Raw genomic sequence first — 18,855 nt, 5'->3', positions numbered from 1 at the left:
GTGAACAATATTTGAGAGAAATAGGCCTTTTGTGTACATAGAAAAAGTCTTAGATCTTTGAGTTCAGCTCATGAAAAATGGGGGCAAAAACAAGTGTTGCATTTATAATTTTGCTCAGTGTAGATAGATCTTTAATTCTTTTTTTTTTTTTTTGGTCCACATTCTCATTAATTTCATAGAAAAGAGCAGCCAGCGCATTTATCACATTATATCTTTTTGCATTTTACAGAAGAAAGTCATACAGGATTGCTGTACACAAGGGTGCGTAAACGATGACAGAAATTAAATGATTTCAGTGAAAAGCCAAAGTGCTGGGAAAAAAAAAAACACAATCTCTGCTCGCCCAGTCGAGTCCTCTGCTTTTGTGATGCATCTCGAGGCGTCCGCTCCCAGGAGTCTGCTAGATCAAACTCCAGATCTGATGCTATTTCAATGCCCTACTCTTGGGAAGCATTGCAGTGCTAATGAAATAAAGGCAACCATTTGTAACAAGATATAGATTAATTCCATTTGCCTTTCACAGACGGCCTCGATGGGCACCACGCTCAGCGATAGATTTATACGGCAAACAGCACGCGTATGGATCAAGCCCGTCGACATAACACTATGTAATCATTTATATAGACACTAATGGTGACCGTCTCCCTTGCGCTCTTGGTCTATGCGCTATGACAAACATTACTCGGAAGCAATAGCATCCTTCAGACGTTTCTACATGTGAACTTTGCCGCGATCAGCTGAGGCTTACGATTCAATTACATTTGACATTATACTTTATTAACTCGGCACACAGTTACATTGAGACTTTATAAAAACCCACGCCGGCCTTCACACCCAAAGGCTATGAATATGTTGCTACTTCGGCTTTTTCTAACCCTGATATGTGCCGAAATGATTTGTCGCCTTGGAGAGCTGATGCCTCCAGACATGAATCCAAATAATGTCTCTGTGTGTTGCTATTCTAAGAGCTATCCAACAGACCTGTCAAAGCTTATCTTGATGGAGCGTCCCACCTCAGCCTCGATGACCCACTCACAGCTCAGGGAATCTTTGTAGTAGCCGGGCCACCCCGGGGACAGAATGACTCCCACCGGAGCGGTGAAATGTCCTCCGCAGGGCGCTGCAGGAAACATTTTATGTATATGCCAGCAGAATGTTTATTAGAACACTTCGATTCAACAAAGAAACTTCTTCTAATCAACTGTTGGTGCAGTACAGTGTCTTTGTCTTTGGAGATTAAATAGTTCTTGATTTAAAGGTGCTGCAAGCAATTTTTTAATAAGACGCACAAAACGCCCCTGCTACCTGACAGATTTCACTAAAATAAGTGTCTTGAGAAATCAAACCGGTGTTTGTAAACAGCAGGAAAAAATATTCAGGGGAGCGAACCACAATTTTTTTTTTTATCCATTCAGAAACACTTTCTGCATGTCAGTCAATTTATGGAATTATTTTTGTGTCTTTATTATTCAATCAAACATTCTGTGTTTGAGAGTAAAACTAATTCACATATTCGGTTTTGCAAAAAAATAATTAAGGACTTTAAAAAATCTGTTAGCAAAAAGAAAATTATTTGTTAGCTAACTGTTAGCATTCCCAGTTATCTACAACAGCTGCACTTGATAACAAGTCAAAAACGTCACATTTAAGAGGAAAAACTGACTCTTGTGATTGTCAGTGATTTTACCATGGTAAAGGGTATGCTTTAGATGTCAATGATTTCTCAGATTCAGTTTTAAAATGAAGTTTTAATACTTAAAGAAAGCTGTCTGTTATCTGTTAGCATAAAGAAAGGTAACTGCTAACACTACCATTCATCTCTGTGACAGTTGCACAAACAAGATAACAGATCAACTTTACACTTTTGAGGGTCTTTAGAAAATTTGACTTTTGATGTCTTTGTGGAGACGGATGTTACAGAGAGGCTGTGTGACTTATGTAAACAAAATGGCAGAAGTTAGCAAAATGGCTGCTTATAGCACCATTAATCGATAAGGTGCAGATGGCAATGCTTGACTGTGTCAAAATATAAACCTACAGGTCATACTTTTGCTGTTAAGCCCTTGTTTTTTCCACTAACTCATCCCTTAGGCATAAAGCAGTGACCATGTCTTAAGAGTAATTTGACTACAGTAAATCTCATCTCTGCTGTCAAAAAGGGTAAACCAGCCCAAGTTGGCTAGCTTGCCTTTGCTGGTCTCATGCCATGTGATAGCTAGTTTAGCAGGCTGGTTTTAAAGAGTTTTCAACCGCTTTTACCTGGTCAAATCAGTTATTTCCATTGTAAACCACCTAGACTAGCCAGTCAGGCTGGTTTTGGCTGTTTTTTTAGCCGTTTTAGGCATTCCACTTAACTTAGTTGTTAAGAGTAGGGGAGCACGCGGCACAAACTAAAGCGGGCTTGTAACACACGTGGTATAAATATTTCAACACATTCTAGAATAACAAAATTTACGGTATTACTCGTTGCCATATCAACACTATATAGAGAAAAATGTGCACCAAAATTCCAAAATCTTTTGAAGATATCGTGAACATTTATTTTTACCATAGTAAAAGTACATTTCTGGCTTGAGTCAATTTTTCATCTCAGTTTTTAGTATTCATTTAAAATGAGAAAAATCTGCTATTATTTTAATCTCCAATCTGTTATTTATCAGTTTAGTATGCTTCGCTAACTAGCAGAAGACACTAACCGGACTGACAGTCAAGGTTTAATGTTCAGAAATTATTATTTCAAAAAATGTAAAGCATTTTGTCTCATTTATGGGCCGTACCAAGCATGGTCACAATGCGTTCGTTGTCAAACTCCAAAATCTGATTATGTTTCATTCTTAAAAAACACCATTATTTTATTTGAAAAAGTTAATAATTTTATTGACAAAATATTTTAGTGTGTCCTGTATATTTTTTCATTAGATCAGATAACATTTTAAGCTGTCACATGGTCATATGCCCCTCCTATGGGGCATGTTGTCACATTTCACTTCTATTTTTTGAGGGTAAATAAATAAAAATGTATACGTTGTACACTGAAGAAAATTAATCTGGGTGGATTTAAATGTTACATAATTAAATCTGTGATATTAACAATAAAAATGTAACTTAAAAATAAACTAACAAATTTGGAAAAACAAAGTAGATCCCACTTGAAATTTGGAACATGGAAATTAAAAAATTAAGTTGAATTCAATAAAAAATACACATTTAGAACTCTTAAAGTTATGTAGATCACACACACAAAAAAATGACTAAAGAAATATTAAAATTAAGTTTACTTTGTGTAAACATTCTTTTAACAGACAGAAAAATTAAGTAGTTTTTACAAAGACTAATCTTGTTTGATCTACATAAATTTATGTTAAAAAAAATCATATGTTTTAAGTAAATCGAGCAGAAAATGTTTATCAGTGTAATTATGAAACAAAGTGACATATTTGTACTAGACAAGTGTGAAATTACTGTGGATAAAAAATTATATGAAGATTTACACAAACTGAAAAGGCCAAAAAGTGTGAAAAATCAGAGTAATAATGCAAACTCTTGTTTGATGCAGGTAAGTAATATTTTCTAATCAGAGCTGGTGTTTACAGAATGTTTTTCGCCATTTTCCTTTGTCTTTTGTACTGTTGATGCAACAACTCTGATATTACGTGGAACTAAACCATTTTTCTACGAGTTCAAGGAATGCAATTTAGATAATTCGACAATCTTTCCAAAAAACATCCAAAGGCTACTCAAAGGCCAGCGCTTCCTGAGCTCAGCTTTGATAACTTTATTCCACAGAAAAGATTAGAGGACACAAACACTTTTGAAACCTACCTTCACATTTGGGGATCAAACCACTCCACATCACCTTTCCCACCTCCAGTTCACACACAATAGTATCCGAGCCTTGCGTCTTTATGAAGCCCTCCTCACACACCACTGATATGGAGCTTCCCAGCTGGAAATTATTACCAAAGCGCTTGGCATTCATAGGCACTCCGGGATCCGGGCACTCATTGTGTCCAAACGCTGAACAAATAACATCAAAGCAGAGAGCTTGTTACTTGCAACGTGACTTACTTAATGACATGGAAAGGAAAGAGCGAATGCATAATGGAATATCAAACTGTAGGAAACAGGATTGTGGGTAAACACTAGGGTCCTGTACGTTGTCGCACAGGCATTTGAGGATTATTTTGGCTGAGCTAATGGCATGATGTTCAGCGAACAGGATTAAGTTGTTTGATGCTGGTGGATAAATGGCTTATGAATTAAATTGAGGAAAATATGTCCTTCCATATGTCCTACTTGACGGCTGTTCGGAATCTGATTGAAGAGAAGACAATGCTTCGCATGCCAATAATGTTGTTAGCAAAAACTACATTTTTTAAGAGTATTACACTTTTTTAGTTTACTGTAGCATACTGTGTGTGTGTGTGTGTGTGTGTGTGTGTGTGTGTGTGTCTATTGTTTACTAAACCTATTAAAAATCCTTTTCAGTAATTAAAATAATGTTTAAATTAAAAAAACTAAAGAAATAGTAAATACAAAACATAAACAACTAAAATAAAATGCATAAATGTCGCATTGGTAAATAATTGAAATTTAATTTTTTTTTTTTATTATTCAACTTTTAGTAACTGAAATGAAGTTTAAATTGAAAGGCTATTTCATTTATTCACAATCTAAAACTTAAATGAAAAAAGCTATATAGAAATATTAAAAACCAACTCAAATTAAACTAAAATGGAAAAATGAAAACACATTAAATATAATAAAAATGCTATAAAAGTATATAAATAATACTAAAATAAAATTTTAACATTTTAAATTTAAAAATAACATATAAATTATTCATCTTGTGACTTATTTTCAAAAACATTTATGATAACAATATGAAAATGGAAAAAAAAAAATAATACAGCTAAAATATTATGCATAGTATGCTAGCATGCTGAAAAATCTGCTTTCAATCACAAGAATAAATTATATTTTAAAATATATTCAAATAGACAACAGTTATTTTAAACTGCAAAAATATGACTGTTTTTACTTTATTTATTCAGAACACAATCTTTACCGCTACATGAAACGCATTCAAAAGAGAAGCACTCACTGCTGTACGTGATGTTAAATCCTCGGCCGGACATCGAGTGGTCGGCCTGGAACTCCAGCTGGAGGATGTTGGAGTTGCTGGTGAGGTGCGAAGGCACTTCCGCCCCAGAGAAGCGTCCCAACACCACAGCGTCCACCAACTCCCCGTCCCTCACCGTCAGGAAGTCATAGGGAGGCTCCAGGTCGAAGTCATTGAAGGCCAGATGGATGCGGCTGCCTGGTTCTGCAATGATCAGCCAGACACAGTTGAGGTTGTTGCCGTAACCCTCGGGATAGTCCGGAGACAGGACGGTGCCCATGGGCGCCGTGAAGTTGGACATACAGGGAACTAAGAGAGGGAGGAGATGCTGATCAGTTATGTGAAGGTCAAAAGCAGCAAAGACTAATCTAAATTCATTTTAAAGGCATCAAATTTGGCTAAAACCTCATATCTGCAAGTTAAGGCATGAAACCACAAGCAAAACCACTGTTTTTTTTTTCATGCACTGGTCAATTTAGAAATTCTGGGCTGATTTGCTTTCATAACGTTTCTTTTTTCAGACTAGTAGCCAGAAAACATCCAAACTACACATTTAAATGTTCGTTTTATTACACTTTATCTGTAGATTTCAATTATGAGACATATCTTTGAAGGCCGTTTTCTCAAAATTAGTTTTTTTTTTTGGTGCAGTGAGCCACAATTCTCCATATAGTCTCCATTCGGTGATTAAAATAAAGATTAAATAATACAAAATATAAATAACAGATAAAGTAAACTTACATTTTTTTTTTTTTTTTGATTACAGACGTTGCCTTTGCAACTAATTGAAATAGGTTTAAGTTGAAGGACTATTTATTAAATTTAATTACTAAAAATAAAACTGAAATTATATAAGCCGTTAAAAAACAATGTAAACTCACATAAGCACATATCAAAATTCCTAAAATTAAATTGAAAAAGTGAAAATGAATAATAATAAATAAATATTATAACAGTATATAATACTAAACATATATATATTTTTTATTTTATTTTTTTTTTGCCTAGAAATTTCATTTACAATACATATCTTTAAACTCATTCTCAAAATGAGTTTTTTTTTTCTCATGCAGCAAGCCAGAAATCTGTTTCAGACGCACATAAACCAATCGTTATTGTTTTATTCATATCTATATTCTGTATTCTGTTTTAGTCTTTTGTATATGGTATTTCTTGTTTGTTTCCTTTGCTTTGTTTGTACTTTTATTGTGCGGTGTCCTAGAGTGCTGAGAAAGGCGCCTATAAATAAAATGTATTATTATTATATTCTGATAAATTGTACAGAGAGGTTTGTTCATATATTATTCGCCTGATTTATATCTTATATTTTATACATATATTTTAATAAAAATATCCACTTCAGCAGCACTTCCACTAAACTTTACTGTTTTATTTCTATCTATATTCTGATGGGTTTTAGAGAAGGGTTTGTTCATATATCATTCGCCTGATTTATATAACATTTTATGCATACGCTGATTTTTTTTCTGGCTACTGACAGCATTTTCTGATTTATGGAGTGATAATAAGAGAGCCTCTGTAAAACCTTCAACTCGAATATGTCAACAAAATAAAACAAGTACCTGGCTTTACCCAATGTTCAGATTTCTGTTCTGGAATTGTATGCAAATGAGTGCATATTTAATCAGATAATGCCTTATTTGCATATTTAAACATATAATTTCAGAAACAGTAATAGAAAACAATTGTCTTAATCAACTGGGGTAAGTATGGTGATATCTGTAAGTACATTTTTTACCCTATTCACCTGCAGTGTCTTGCCTTAAGCAATAACTAACACACTGACGTGTGACAGCAGGGTTGCGGATAGAAAAGATGCTGCACCTGTTTCCTTCAGGGATTATTGTATTGTAATGGAAGCAGTAATTGTATTAAACTACATTGTGCAGGGCACACTGGGAATTTTAAAACTTTTGAAATGGTCTTGCTCTTTGGTGCTGTTTACTTGGGCTCCCAGAGAATTGTCATCTTATCATCTGCCAGAGCACAGCTGTCCTTTCGAGTCGGTTAGCCATATTTAACAGCGCGGCGGTTGTTTTGTTTACACACACCGACATAAAACACGGTTTTAATTAGTCCGACCTCTCGACATCATTTCATTTAGACATGTGTCTCACCGACTCTGAGAGATGCAAAGGGTCGTCAGAGCTCATCACCGTAATGAGCTAGCGAGGATGGATGGAGAACTGTGGTCTTAAATTACTTCCTGAACGCACAAGGCCTAATGTACCTGAAGAGAGCTAAACGTTAGTATTTCCCATTCATCTTAGTCACAGTTGGCAGGAAAATTACATCATGGCAACATGAATTGGCGACTTGTCCATGTTATGATCACTTAAATGCACTTCACATAGTAATTATGACTTCCGAGCTCTTAAGAACTTTCTAGAAGGACTTGTGCTGGCTTTCAAGTCTTGTCAGAATGATAGTATTTACAGTATAATGGCAAAAACGTCACGATTTGCAATGGAAAACTCTGAATTAACTTTGAGCGATTTTATTTTTTTCTTTTCTTTAACTTTAATATATGATATCATGGAATTGTTAGTGGCACATATCCAGAAAACATTTTTTTAATGCCAAATTGTAGACTACAGTTTGTTTGTTTATTTATTTATTTATTTGTTTGTTTGTTTGTTTTTTGAAAGAAATTAATACTTTTTTGGCAAAGATGCATTACATATATCAAAAGTGACAGTAAAGACTATAATATTACAAAATATTTCTATTTCAAATAAAGTCTATTCTTTTGAACTTTATATCCATCAAAAGTCGATTTTTCTTAAAGAATATAAAAACAAACATAAATTAACATACATAAACATATATAAACAATTTAAAACAGCCCAAATGTTTTCAGCACTGATAATAATCAGAAATGTTTCTTGAGCAGCAAATCAGCATATTAGAAGCATTTCTGAAGGATCATGTGACACTGAAGCTAAATGATGCTAAAAATTCAGCTTTGAATAAATTATATTTAAAATATATTCAAAGAGAAAACAGATATTTGAAATCTTGATATTTCCCTACATTGCTGTTTTACTGTATATTTGATCAAATAAAGCCTTGGAGAGAATAACAGTTTTTACAAATTTAAAAATGTCATTCAATTTATTTATTTTTTATTTTTTTTAATAAAAATATTAAACGTTACTGTAAAAAATACCATGACATTCATAATGGTAATGTCCAAAAAATTATATTAAAACATAATACATGGTAGATTATTCTACCTTCCAAATGGTATTGATCATCATAATTAAGTTTTAATTGTGAGTGTTAACCATATAATTAGTTTGTAAATCGTTAATGAAGAATAGTGATCGTGCTCGGCAGAAAATACTACTCACTTAGCCAGTTAATGAAGCACCAGGCTTGTGTGATAAGACAACATTTCTCTGTGGCAGTATGAGACCGATGAAATACATAAAGCATCTATTACACACTTAATGCACATCCTTTGCTCTTCATTCTGTTGCATTAGCACTCAAAATGCTTCCAGTCTGAGAGAAACAAAAATGAAATTGCCCAAAGCACCCATTTTTATTCTGACAAAAATAACGCAAATCACATCATAATTACGACTTTCGAAGAAAGAACCTCCCAGGCAGACTTAAACGAAGGATCTATCTATCTATCTATCTATCTATCTATCTATCTATCTATCTATCATCTCGTTCTATCTATCTATCTATCTATCTATCATCTATCTATCTATCTATCTATCTGTCTATCTGTCTGTCTGTCTATCTGTCTGTCTGTCTGTCTGTCTGTCTGTCTGTCTGTCTCTCTATCTCTCTGTCTATCTATCTATCTATCTATCTGTCTCTCTGTCTCTCTGTCTCTGTCTGTCTGTCTGTCTCTCTCTCTATCTCTCTCTCTGTCTGTCTGTCTATCTATCTGTCTGTCTGTCTGTCTGTCTGTCTGTCTGTCTGTCTGTCTGTCTGTCTGTCTGTCTGTCTGTCTGTCTGTCTGTCTGTCTGTCTGTCTGTCTGTCTGTCTGTCTGTCTGTCTGTCTGTCTGTCTGTCTGTCTATCTATCTATCTATCTATCTATCTATCTATCTATCTGCCTGTCTGCCTGTCTGCCTGCCTGCCTGCCTGCCTGCCTGTCTGTCTGCCTGTCTATCTATCTATCTATCTCTCTATCTCTCTATCTGTCCATCTCTCTATCTGTCTGTCTGTCTGTCTGTCTATCTATCTATCTCTCTATCTCTCTATCTGTCTATCTCTCTATCTGTCTGTTTGTCTGTCTGTCTGTCTATCTGTCTATCTATCTATCTATCTGTCTATCTGTCTGTCTCTCTATCCGTCTATCTGTCTGTCTGTCTGTCTGTCTGTCTATCTATTGAGAAAAAAAAATGCTCAGATGTTTTGTTAAAAATCTAATTTTTTCCAGAGAACATTAAAAAAACATTTAGGCTTCGAAGCACATAAATAATGACAGAGAAGCGTCTAGCAGCACTCACATATACAGATAGGGATGTTAGCAGACCACTGATTGTTATTCTGACAGGAAATCATTCGTTCGCCAATGAGCTCGAATCCGAACTGGCATTCAAAGCGCAGCACGTCTCCGTTGGAGAAGCCCCCGCCCTCTCGGAGTCCGTACAGAGGGATGCCGGGATCCCCGCAACTTTCCTTGTCAATTTCTGTAGTTAGGCGAGAGAGACGAAGGGAGGGAGAAAAACAGCAGTAAAGCTTTTGAGCCAGCAGAGTGATTTATGTGGGCACTCTAAGAAGCTCAGGCAGAGAACAGACTCACCTTTATAGCTGATCTTAAAGCCAATAGAGCCCACACTTTCATCAGACTGCAAATGCAGCCACATTTGATGGGTCATGCTGACGATGAGGTCAGGGACGAAACTGCCCGTTAACCTGTCCATGCAGAGTGAACAAAAGAAAATAAGAGTCTGTGAGCTCAGCATACAGAACATTACTGCAGCGGTGCCATGCTATAATAAAGCTGTCAGATGCCAATACTATGGTATTCTGATATGTGCTATAGTACTGAATGATTACTATATTTATATAGTACTCAAAGGTATGGGGTCGGTAAAATATTTTGAAATAAATGCCTAAACCAAAACGGCATTTTTTTTTTTTTTTAAATACAGTAAAACAGTAATATTATGAAATATTATTACAATTTAAAAGAACTTTTCTATGATGCAAAGCTGAATTCTCAGTATCATTACTCCAGCCTTCAGTGTCACATAATTATTCTAATATGCTAATTTGCTGCTCAACAAACCTTTATTATTAGTACATTATCAATCTTGAAAACAGTTGAGCTGCTTCATTTTTTTTATTTAGAAAGTTTAAAAGAACAGCATTTATTTGAAATATTTCACAACAATGTAAAAGTCTTTGTTACTTTTCATCAATGTAATGCATCCTTAATATATAAAGTACTGATTTATTGTTTTTAAAAAGATCCCAAACTTTTGAATGGTAGTGTTTATCCAACAATATCATGGAATAGTAATGATATTTATTAAAACACAGTATTACCATAGTGCATACTCCAAAAACAACAAAACAAAGCTTACAAAAAAGTACTAGACTAGTATTAAAGTATACTAGTACAGAGTATCATGTTTTTTGCACATGGTTTCATACCATTTTGATATCATTTTACCATGGTAGCATAGTACTTTATGTATTCGACTATATTTCGTGTTTTCATGTTTTTCAAAAACACCATGGTAGCATCCAAAACCATAGTATTACCATGATCCATTTTTTAAATCATAGTATTCATCACAGTCAGGATTATAGTCGCCTGCCTAATTTCCTAGTTAGTTTCCTCATCTGTTAATTAGTCCCACACACCTGTTTCCGTTCTCCCTGATTACTCTCTCTGTGTATTTACGCTCCGAGTTTCCTTAGTTCCGTTGTCTGGTCTCATTTACAGATACTTTTATGTTGATGTGTATGATTTCTGTTATTTTCTCCCGGACTATTAAAGTATTTTTTAACGCTATTCCTGTATAAGTGGTTAATATAACCATTACCATGGTACATGTCCAAAAACAGGGTAATATGATGGTACTTTTTTGTATTTGACTGTACTTGGGGTTTAAATTATACTGTCAGGTACTTCAAAAATCACCATGGTAGCATCCAAAACTCCCATAGTACCATGACAAATAGTATTACCATGATATGGGTCTAAAAACACCATATTAGAATGGTATACGCTAATACGTCTGTTACAGACTGTGTAAATAAAGCATAATAAAATACTACGCTAATTTGACTAGCACAAACGTGAAGAAAGGCATTAATTGAGCTTTACAATATGTATTAGTGTTCTGGCAGCAAGAATCTTTTGTCCTTGAGGAACGCTCTGTGAGTGCTCAATGGATCGCAGCTGGAACAGAGCCAGCCAAATGCACCAGAAAGCAGCACAGACCGTTACCAAAGTGTGTCTACCCAAGATACCCGGAGACATATGGCTGACGGCAAGAAGAGGTGGATGGAAAAACATGTTTGTGAGGGAGGAAAAATACAGCCGGAGGATTTGTGCCTGTGCGGTTTTTATGGTTTTGTGGCTTTCATGATGTTGAAACGGATAACTGCTGCAAAGCTGAAAAAAAATGCAAGATAAAAGAAAAAAAAATAGCTGCTGTAGTCTATTAAAGTTGGATATCTTAAAGGGGGCGAAATCAGAATTGTCCTTGTTCTTTCAAAAAGAAAAGAAATCAAATGTAGTATGCAGATATACACCGGAAATGAGTGGCATGCCACAACTTGTATAACTTCAGCAGCACTTCATTTTCTCTGTCTGTCTGAAACGAAATTTTATTCACAAATTGCATGTGTGAATTGCCTGCTATGAATTTTATTTGTTATATATTTCAATAATGTCTCTGCATGGTAAACGGTTAGTAAAACTAAATTGTGACTTGTTGGTGCAAGAAAACTTTATGGGGGAAAAAAAAAATGTGAGAAAAGAGACATTATGGCCCCTATCAAATAGTCTAGCTGCAAGCTAATAGTCAATGTTAATTATTCAAGATTTTTAAAAGAAGAAATATTTAATTGACTATTTACCAAATTGCATAAGATATTAAGACCTTGAATTAAGTTTATTTTTCTTATCTCATTAGCAAACCGTTCTTGTTGTAAGCATGAACTTAATACAATTAAATGAAGTTTACAATCAATTTATTGATGGGAAAGGAAAAATATGTGGAGTTCAAGGTCTTACTTTCTGATCTTAATAGCCTTTGCATATCTTAAGCATATTTGGTTTCTCAGGTAAATTTATCTTGATTTAAGGATGTTCAAGGGATTTTTAACTGGAAAACAAGATACTGACTGAGTATCTTGCAATACAGTAAACACTCCTGACACACAACTTCAGAATGACACTAAATCTGACACTTGTGTGACAGTTTGCTGTGTAATGTATTTGTTATATATATGTTCGTGCGTGGTAAATGGTTAGTAAAACTTATTTGTTGGTGTAAGAAAAAGTTAAATGAAAAAAAGATAGTATTGTCACTTTAAAATATTCTAGACGAAAGTCAACAGTCAATGCTAATTACTCAAGACTACAAAAATAATTTTAACATGTTTTCCACTGAAAATATCCAAACTTTCTGAAAAGAAAACACATTTACTTGAGAAGCCAAATTGCATAAGATATTAAGACCTTGAATTAAGTTTGTTTTTCTTTCTCTTTTGGCAAATAGTTCTCATTCCAAGCATGAATTTAATTACATTTAGTGAGGTTTACAAACTATTTGCTGATGGGGAAGGGAAAATATACAGAGATCAATTTCATAAATTCTTGCATCTAAATAGCCTTCACATATCTTAAGCATATTATGTTTCTCAAGTAAATTGATCTCGATTTAAAGATGCTTCTGGAAAACAAGATTGAGCTGTTTTTGCAGTGCAATACAGAAAACAGCATAACTCTGGATCTTACACTTGTATGATTGTTTTCGAGTCGCCAACCTCTCCACCGTCTCCGACAGTCAACGTATCGTATCCCAGCTCCAGGTCGAACTCTTCGAAATTGATTTGAATAACCTGCGACGGGAACAAAATCACTGAATTAGCGTTAGAAGTCTTTGTAATGGAACGCCACTCGAATCAATGAAGCACCTTGACCGGAGGGATTTCTCCATATGCTCTGTGTTACGGAGAATGAGTAGTGTGCATTTCACACCGTCTTAATTAAGTTTCTCAGTACTTCAGACATCATCAAATATAAATGATACACACTATTCTCAATAAATATGATATTCATGAGCTCACCGGGGCCAGCACTTGGCTGCAGCATATGTCGCCTGTATATTTCAGTTCATTTGCTCGTACCCTCTGCGGGCCCCATTGAACCGCGGCGCTATAACCGAAAAAATTCAGCGGGGGCAATGAATCAATTATCAAGCAAATCATTTGCACAGTCCAATGAATGTTGAGGGTAAAACTAATTTCCGTGAGTGCTTTCAATCAGCGGCTCAAGCTCGCAAGTAAACATTGGAGAGACGTGCTCCACTCGTTCCGTGTTATTTCAAACGCTCACTTGTACATTAACAACGTCCTGTTTGCATAATCACCCCCCGGTGTGCGTTTGGAGACACCGGGGAGCTGCCGCTGCTCACATTTAGCTAGACACCATGAATACCAGCCTTCTGGCACGTTAATGGCACACTGAGGAACGAAGCATGCACTTAAGGTATATGGGTGCTTCTTCAATGGCTGCCACAACTGTGTCTCGTGGGTTGATTTTTATTAACGCTAACAGATTTCAAGTTGGCTTCTCTTTGGTAAATGAAGGTCACATTAAAGTCTTGGAAAGTTTTCACCATGCCGTCTTGATGCTTTTCAAATGCTTCTCTTTTATGTTGTCCCAGAACTAGACTTTTAAATATTAAAATATGAAAAATAAATGACAAAATATGAAAAAACATGAATCTGTACATATTTAATAAAACTTTGATCTAAACAAAGATCTAAAAACAAATCATTACAGTATGCACACTGCACTTTAAAGGTTCCGGGTCTCTAAGGCTCCAAGGCTGCATTTATTTGATCATTTACTTGATCAAAAACAGCAATAATGTTAAATACTATTACAATTTAAAATTAGTCTTTTCTATTTGAATGCATTTTAAAATGTAATTTAAAACTGTAATTATGTGATGGTAGAGGCTGCATTTATTTGATTAAAAATACAGTAAAAACACTAATATTCTACAATATTTTTACAGCTTAAAATAACTGCTTTTCATTTGAATATATTGTAAAATGCAATTTATTCCTGTGATGCAAAGCTGAATTTTCAACTCCAGTCTTCAGTGTCACATGATCTTTCAGAAACCATTCTAAAGGCTTGTTCACACCGGGACGAATATCGTGCACGAATATCGCCGACGTTTAACGCCTCGTGACTAAACAAAGGGCGCCAATGTGAGTGTGCACACCGACGCGCAAAACGCGAGGCGTAAAAGCATCATTTTTAAAAAACCGCCTCGGGCTCGTTTTTTTTGGTTTGACGCGCCGTGTTAAAAACTGGCCGACCAATGAGATTGACACTTTTGTTCACGTGCCTGAAGCTGCTGAAGTTACAGTAAAACACGACTTGGTGGCGCTCAAGCACAGCGAGGCAAGAGAGGCAAGATGAATGTAGAGCTGCTGGTCTCATTGGTGTCTGAACACAAAGGGCTTTATGACAGCGACTACAAAAATCTCGAGTTGTTATGGAGAGGAATTGCATATCAAATAGGATTCGATGTGTATTTCTGTTTTTCATTAAGCGCCATCTAATGTCAGGGAGTGAATTTGCACGTTCACTCGGCTCATCGCCTGCGAAAATCGCTTGGGTATGAACACAAAAGACGCGTCGAAAAATGTCGGCGATAAGCATGTGCGATAATCGTCCCGGTGTGTACGAGGCTTAAGATGCTGATTTGCTGCTCAAGAAACATTTCTTATATTATCAATGTTTTTGTGGAAGCCGTGATACATTTTTTTAGGATTGTTTGATTAATATAAAGTTCAAAAGAACAGCATTTATTTGAAATAGAATATTTTAGTAACACTATGAAATGTTTTACTGTAAGTTTTGATCAGTTTAATGCACCTTTGCTGACTAAAATTAATTTCTTTAAAAACTGAACCCTAAACGTTTGAATGTTAGTAAACATTTCATAACATTTAAAAGACTTCAAGTCATTGCAATATGCACTGTATTGCATGAAAATAATATAAAACCTTTTCAATAAACATTTTCAAACTATTATATAATATTAAGAACAATATGTAATTGTATTTATGATATATAAAATGCTATGAAATTAGCCATAGAAAGGAGGCATTTTATTACAAGAAAAGTAATTTGCATCACAGAATGTACTCAAAACCCAATACATAAATTGAGATGCGATGGAAATGGCATTTTAGTGTAAATGTCCATTATTTATTTTTAAAAAATTCTCCTATAAGATGATGTTTAAACACCCACACCTTGTTGAAGAATCATCCATATATGCACGCACAGCTTAGAGGCGGTCCACATGTGCAAAAAAAAAAAAGGTCTTACAGCACTTACACTGATATTATTAGTGGTTTGCTAATGAACACAATCAGGCAACCATAAGAAAGTCCTTTAAGTTCATATATTAACTTCATTTATTGTGTTAACACAATAATAATGCCAATGAGCTGCCCATGGGTCTCTAATAATGGGTCTGCGGAAAACGCAATAAAATTTGAACTTTGCAATTCCGTCGGTCGAAGATAAATGAGGTAATAATGTTATGTGTGTTAGGGCTCATTTGCATTTCTCACCAGAGGAAAGCTCAGATATAGCAGCAGTTGAGGACACGAATCAGCTATTTGCTGGTTGTTAATGGCCTGGCATAAAATGGGTACAAAAAAAATGGAAATCTACACCTGAAATGTGCCGTTTGCGGCAAGAGCTCATGGAAAGAGAAACTGTTGACTCACAAAACCTACTGTAAATTGCATATCTTTCATTTATACAACAGTTAAGAATCTGAGGTGCTGTAGGGGAAGATGATGTTTTCTAATCTGACTTGCACAATGAAGCACAAGACTCAGGAGAGCAATGTGAGGTATTGATAACTCATCAGGAACCGCTCGCAACAGCAGGTTTCAACAGCGCAAAGAGAAAAAAAAAAAACTCTCGAAAACAAACACATTACACCACTGTAAATCCATTTACAAAACTGACCAAAATACCTTTACACCTATTGTTAATATTGTAAATAAATAATATTGAAAAACAAGACAAAATGGTAGAATCATGGTGGAATTATTTGTTTTATAATAATAATAAAAAAAACAAAATAATAATATGCCATTTTTTAGATACAGACTTGCTCATAAAAAAGCCTTTGGTTTGTTTTAAGAAAATAAAATAGAAAACAACATTAAATCAGATTTTTTTTTTTTTTTTTTTGCTAAATTAATATTACATGCATATTTACATATTTGACATATTTATGCATTCATTCATTCATTTTTTGCTAAATTAACCCTCTGAGGTCATTATTTCGCAAAAAAAATCATATTTAAGCAAGTAAAAGAGAAATGGCAGGTTTTAACAGTGCAAAAGATAAGCATCTTAAAAAACACAATCATACTGGAAAAAAAGAAATTACATTATAATAAATGCTTTTTTTTTTTTTAAACATGGTTTTAAATACCAAAACCCCCTACTTACTACAGCTGCTGTTAGTACTGTAAAACGTTTTTAATAATTTTTAATAAATGTCACTTTTAGACATTAAATTTTGACATTTATAAAAAAAACCTGTGGTTTGATTTAAGAATATAGACTAAAATAGAAAATATATAAATAAATCGGTCAATTCTGCTAAATTAATATTACATTTATTTTTTTTACATTTTTGTGAAATCCTAATAATAAAATAATTTGGCAAAAATAATTACATGACTTTAAAACCATAAAAAACCTGACCAATGCCAAAACACCTTATTTACTACAGCTATTGTTAGTATTGTAAAACATTTAAAATCATCTGTTGTATAACAAAAGTTTTATTAAATATGGCATTTTTAGGTTTAAAATACTGACATTTTCATTTAAAAATACTTTGATTTGATTTTGATTTTGATAAAACCGAAAATATAACATTAAATGTGCATTTTTTGACAAATTAATATTACATAACATGTAAATTAATATTTTAATAAAGTAATATGTAGTAAAATATTAATATGTTTCGCAAATAAAATAGAAATGGCAGGTTTCAACAGTGTAACCCTAAAGAAAAGCATCTTAAAAACAGAGGTAAACAATCATCCTAAAAAAGAACATTTAAATCACTGTGAATGGTTTTAAAAAAAACTGACCATGGTTTTAAATAAATAAAACTACTGTTAGTATTGGAAAACAATTTAAAAAAATTATAGAGCCATACTCGAACTACTTTTTATTAAATATGTCATTTGAAGATATAAGATACTGACATGCTCATAAAAAGCGTTGTGTTTGAGTCAGATATGGAGCGATGTGTGTGTGCAGGAAATTGTTGTACCTTATTGGGGTTACTGGCGGTGATAATCCAAACACACTGTGAGTTACTCTCATACTGGATGGGGAAATTAGGCGATGTAAACGTTCCCGAAGGGCCGAAGAGGTTCATCCCACATGTTTTCGCTGCAAAACACAGAAATACAGAGAAGTAGTCATTTATAATGAATTAGAGAAGACTAACATACACACACACACACACACACACACACACAAAAAAAAGGTTTTGTGGACAGAAGTTCTGCACTAGTAAACTTTAAATGAATAGTTTCTTCAAAAGAAGATTTTCTTTCTGAAAAAAAAAAAGATATATAATAAAAGTAATTTACTGTCAAGCTTCAAAAATAACAAGAAAAGCACTCTAAAATGCACAAGGTTTGGACATCATTGGTTCACATGAATCATGTTGCACTTAGCAGTAAATAACTATCCACTTTTGTTGTATGAATCAATTTTCATATTTGAGTGAAATATTCTTTTAACTCTGCTGTAATCAGTACCAAGAATCTACGGTATTGACAGTATTGAATTGTGGGATTCTGAGACATCAGTAGATCAGATGTCTGGTCTAATCCGGCTCAGAGCAGGGTTTATTGAAGGCAATAGTCTAACCTTTACAGATGGGTCTGTGGTCACTCCAGGCCGCGAACACCTCGGCGACCCTCTGACACGTGATGCTCTTGGATCCCTGAAGCACGTGGTCCCCATCGCAGGTGAAATGAACCGCTGCACTGATGCTGCCGTGTTGAAGAGAGAACAAACATGAAAGCCAGAGAATCAATGAAGGAAATCTCCTCGAGCGCCTCCCACGTGTGCTGACAGATTGATGAGCGCTGCGTGTATCGGCCTCATGTCAGAGCAAATGTCAAGTAGGAATATAATCAGGGATTTCATTGCTGCTGAAACACCTAGGCATTAGCCATCCTTCAGGAAATGTTCCCATTACTAATTTTGTCCCCATGTTTGCAAACACGTACGTAAACTACGTCATTTATTATTTTTTAATGTTTTGTTGAATGGTCATTGCGACTGTTATCAGAATGTCACAGTGTCAGTAATACTTTACAATAAGATTACATATAACATCATGAGTATTTATGCTGAACTAATATTAAATAAATTAATTACATTTTTGAATTTGCTAAATATTTGTAAAAAAAAAATATATA

The 18,855-nt window shown here is 34.5% G+C and overlaps 1 protein-coding gene across 1 annotated transcript in view; it reads right to left on the bottom strand.

The window, feature by feature from the left end:
* Window positions 1-18,855, bottom strand: part of LOC107688260 (CUB and sushi domain-containing protein 3-like) — a 311,798-nt gene that overhangs the window by 182,574 nt on the left and 110,369 nt on the right. The window contains exons 12-19 of the mRNA XM_016485884.1: window positions 18,299-18,423; window positions 17,691-17,812; window positions 13,088-13,191; window positions 9,911-10,023; window positions 9,615-9,797; window positions 5,105-5,431; window positions 3,823-4,017; window positions 982-1,120 (exon numbers count right to left, since the gene is read on the bottom strand). Coding sequence (XP_016341370.1) covers window positions 982-1,120; window positions 3,823-4,017; window positions 5,105-5,431; window positions 9,615-9,797; window positions 9,911-10,023; window positions 13,088-13,191; window positions 17,691-17,812; window positions 18,299-18,423 — 1,308 coding nt within the window. The remainder of the gene's footprint in view (window positions 1-981; window positions 1,121-3,822; window positions 4,018-5,104; window positions 5,432-9,614; window positions 9,798-9,910; window positions 10,024-13,087; window positions 13,192-17,690; window positions 17,813-18,298; window positions 18,424-18,855) is intronic.

This window comes from Sinocyclocheilus anshuiensis, unplaced genomic scaffold (genome assembly GCF_001515605.1).
Source record: "Sinocyclocheilus anshuiensis isolate Anshui unplaced genomic scaffold, SAMN03320099.WGS_v1.1 scaffold1162, whole genome shotgun sequence".
NCBI classification, from domain to species: Eukaryota; Metazoa; Chordata; class Actinopteri; order Cypriniformes; family Cyprinidae; genus Sinocyclocheilus; species Sinocyclocheilus anshuiensis.
The sequence above is the reverse complement of the archived record's forward strand: the minus strand, read 5'-3'. Positions and strand labels throughout refer to the sequence as shown.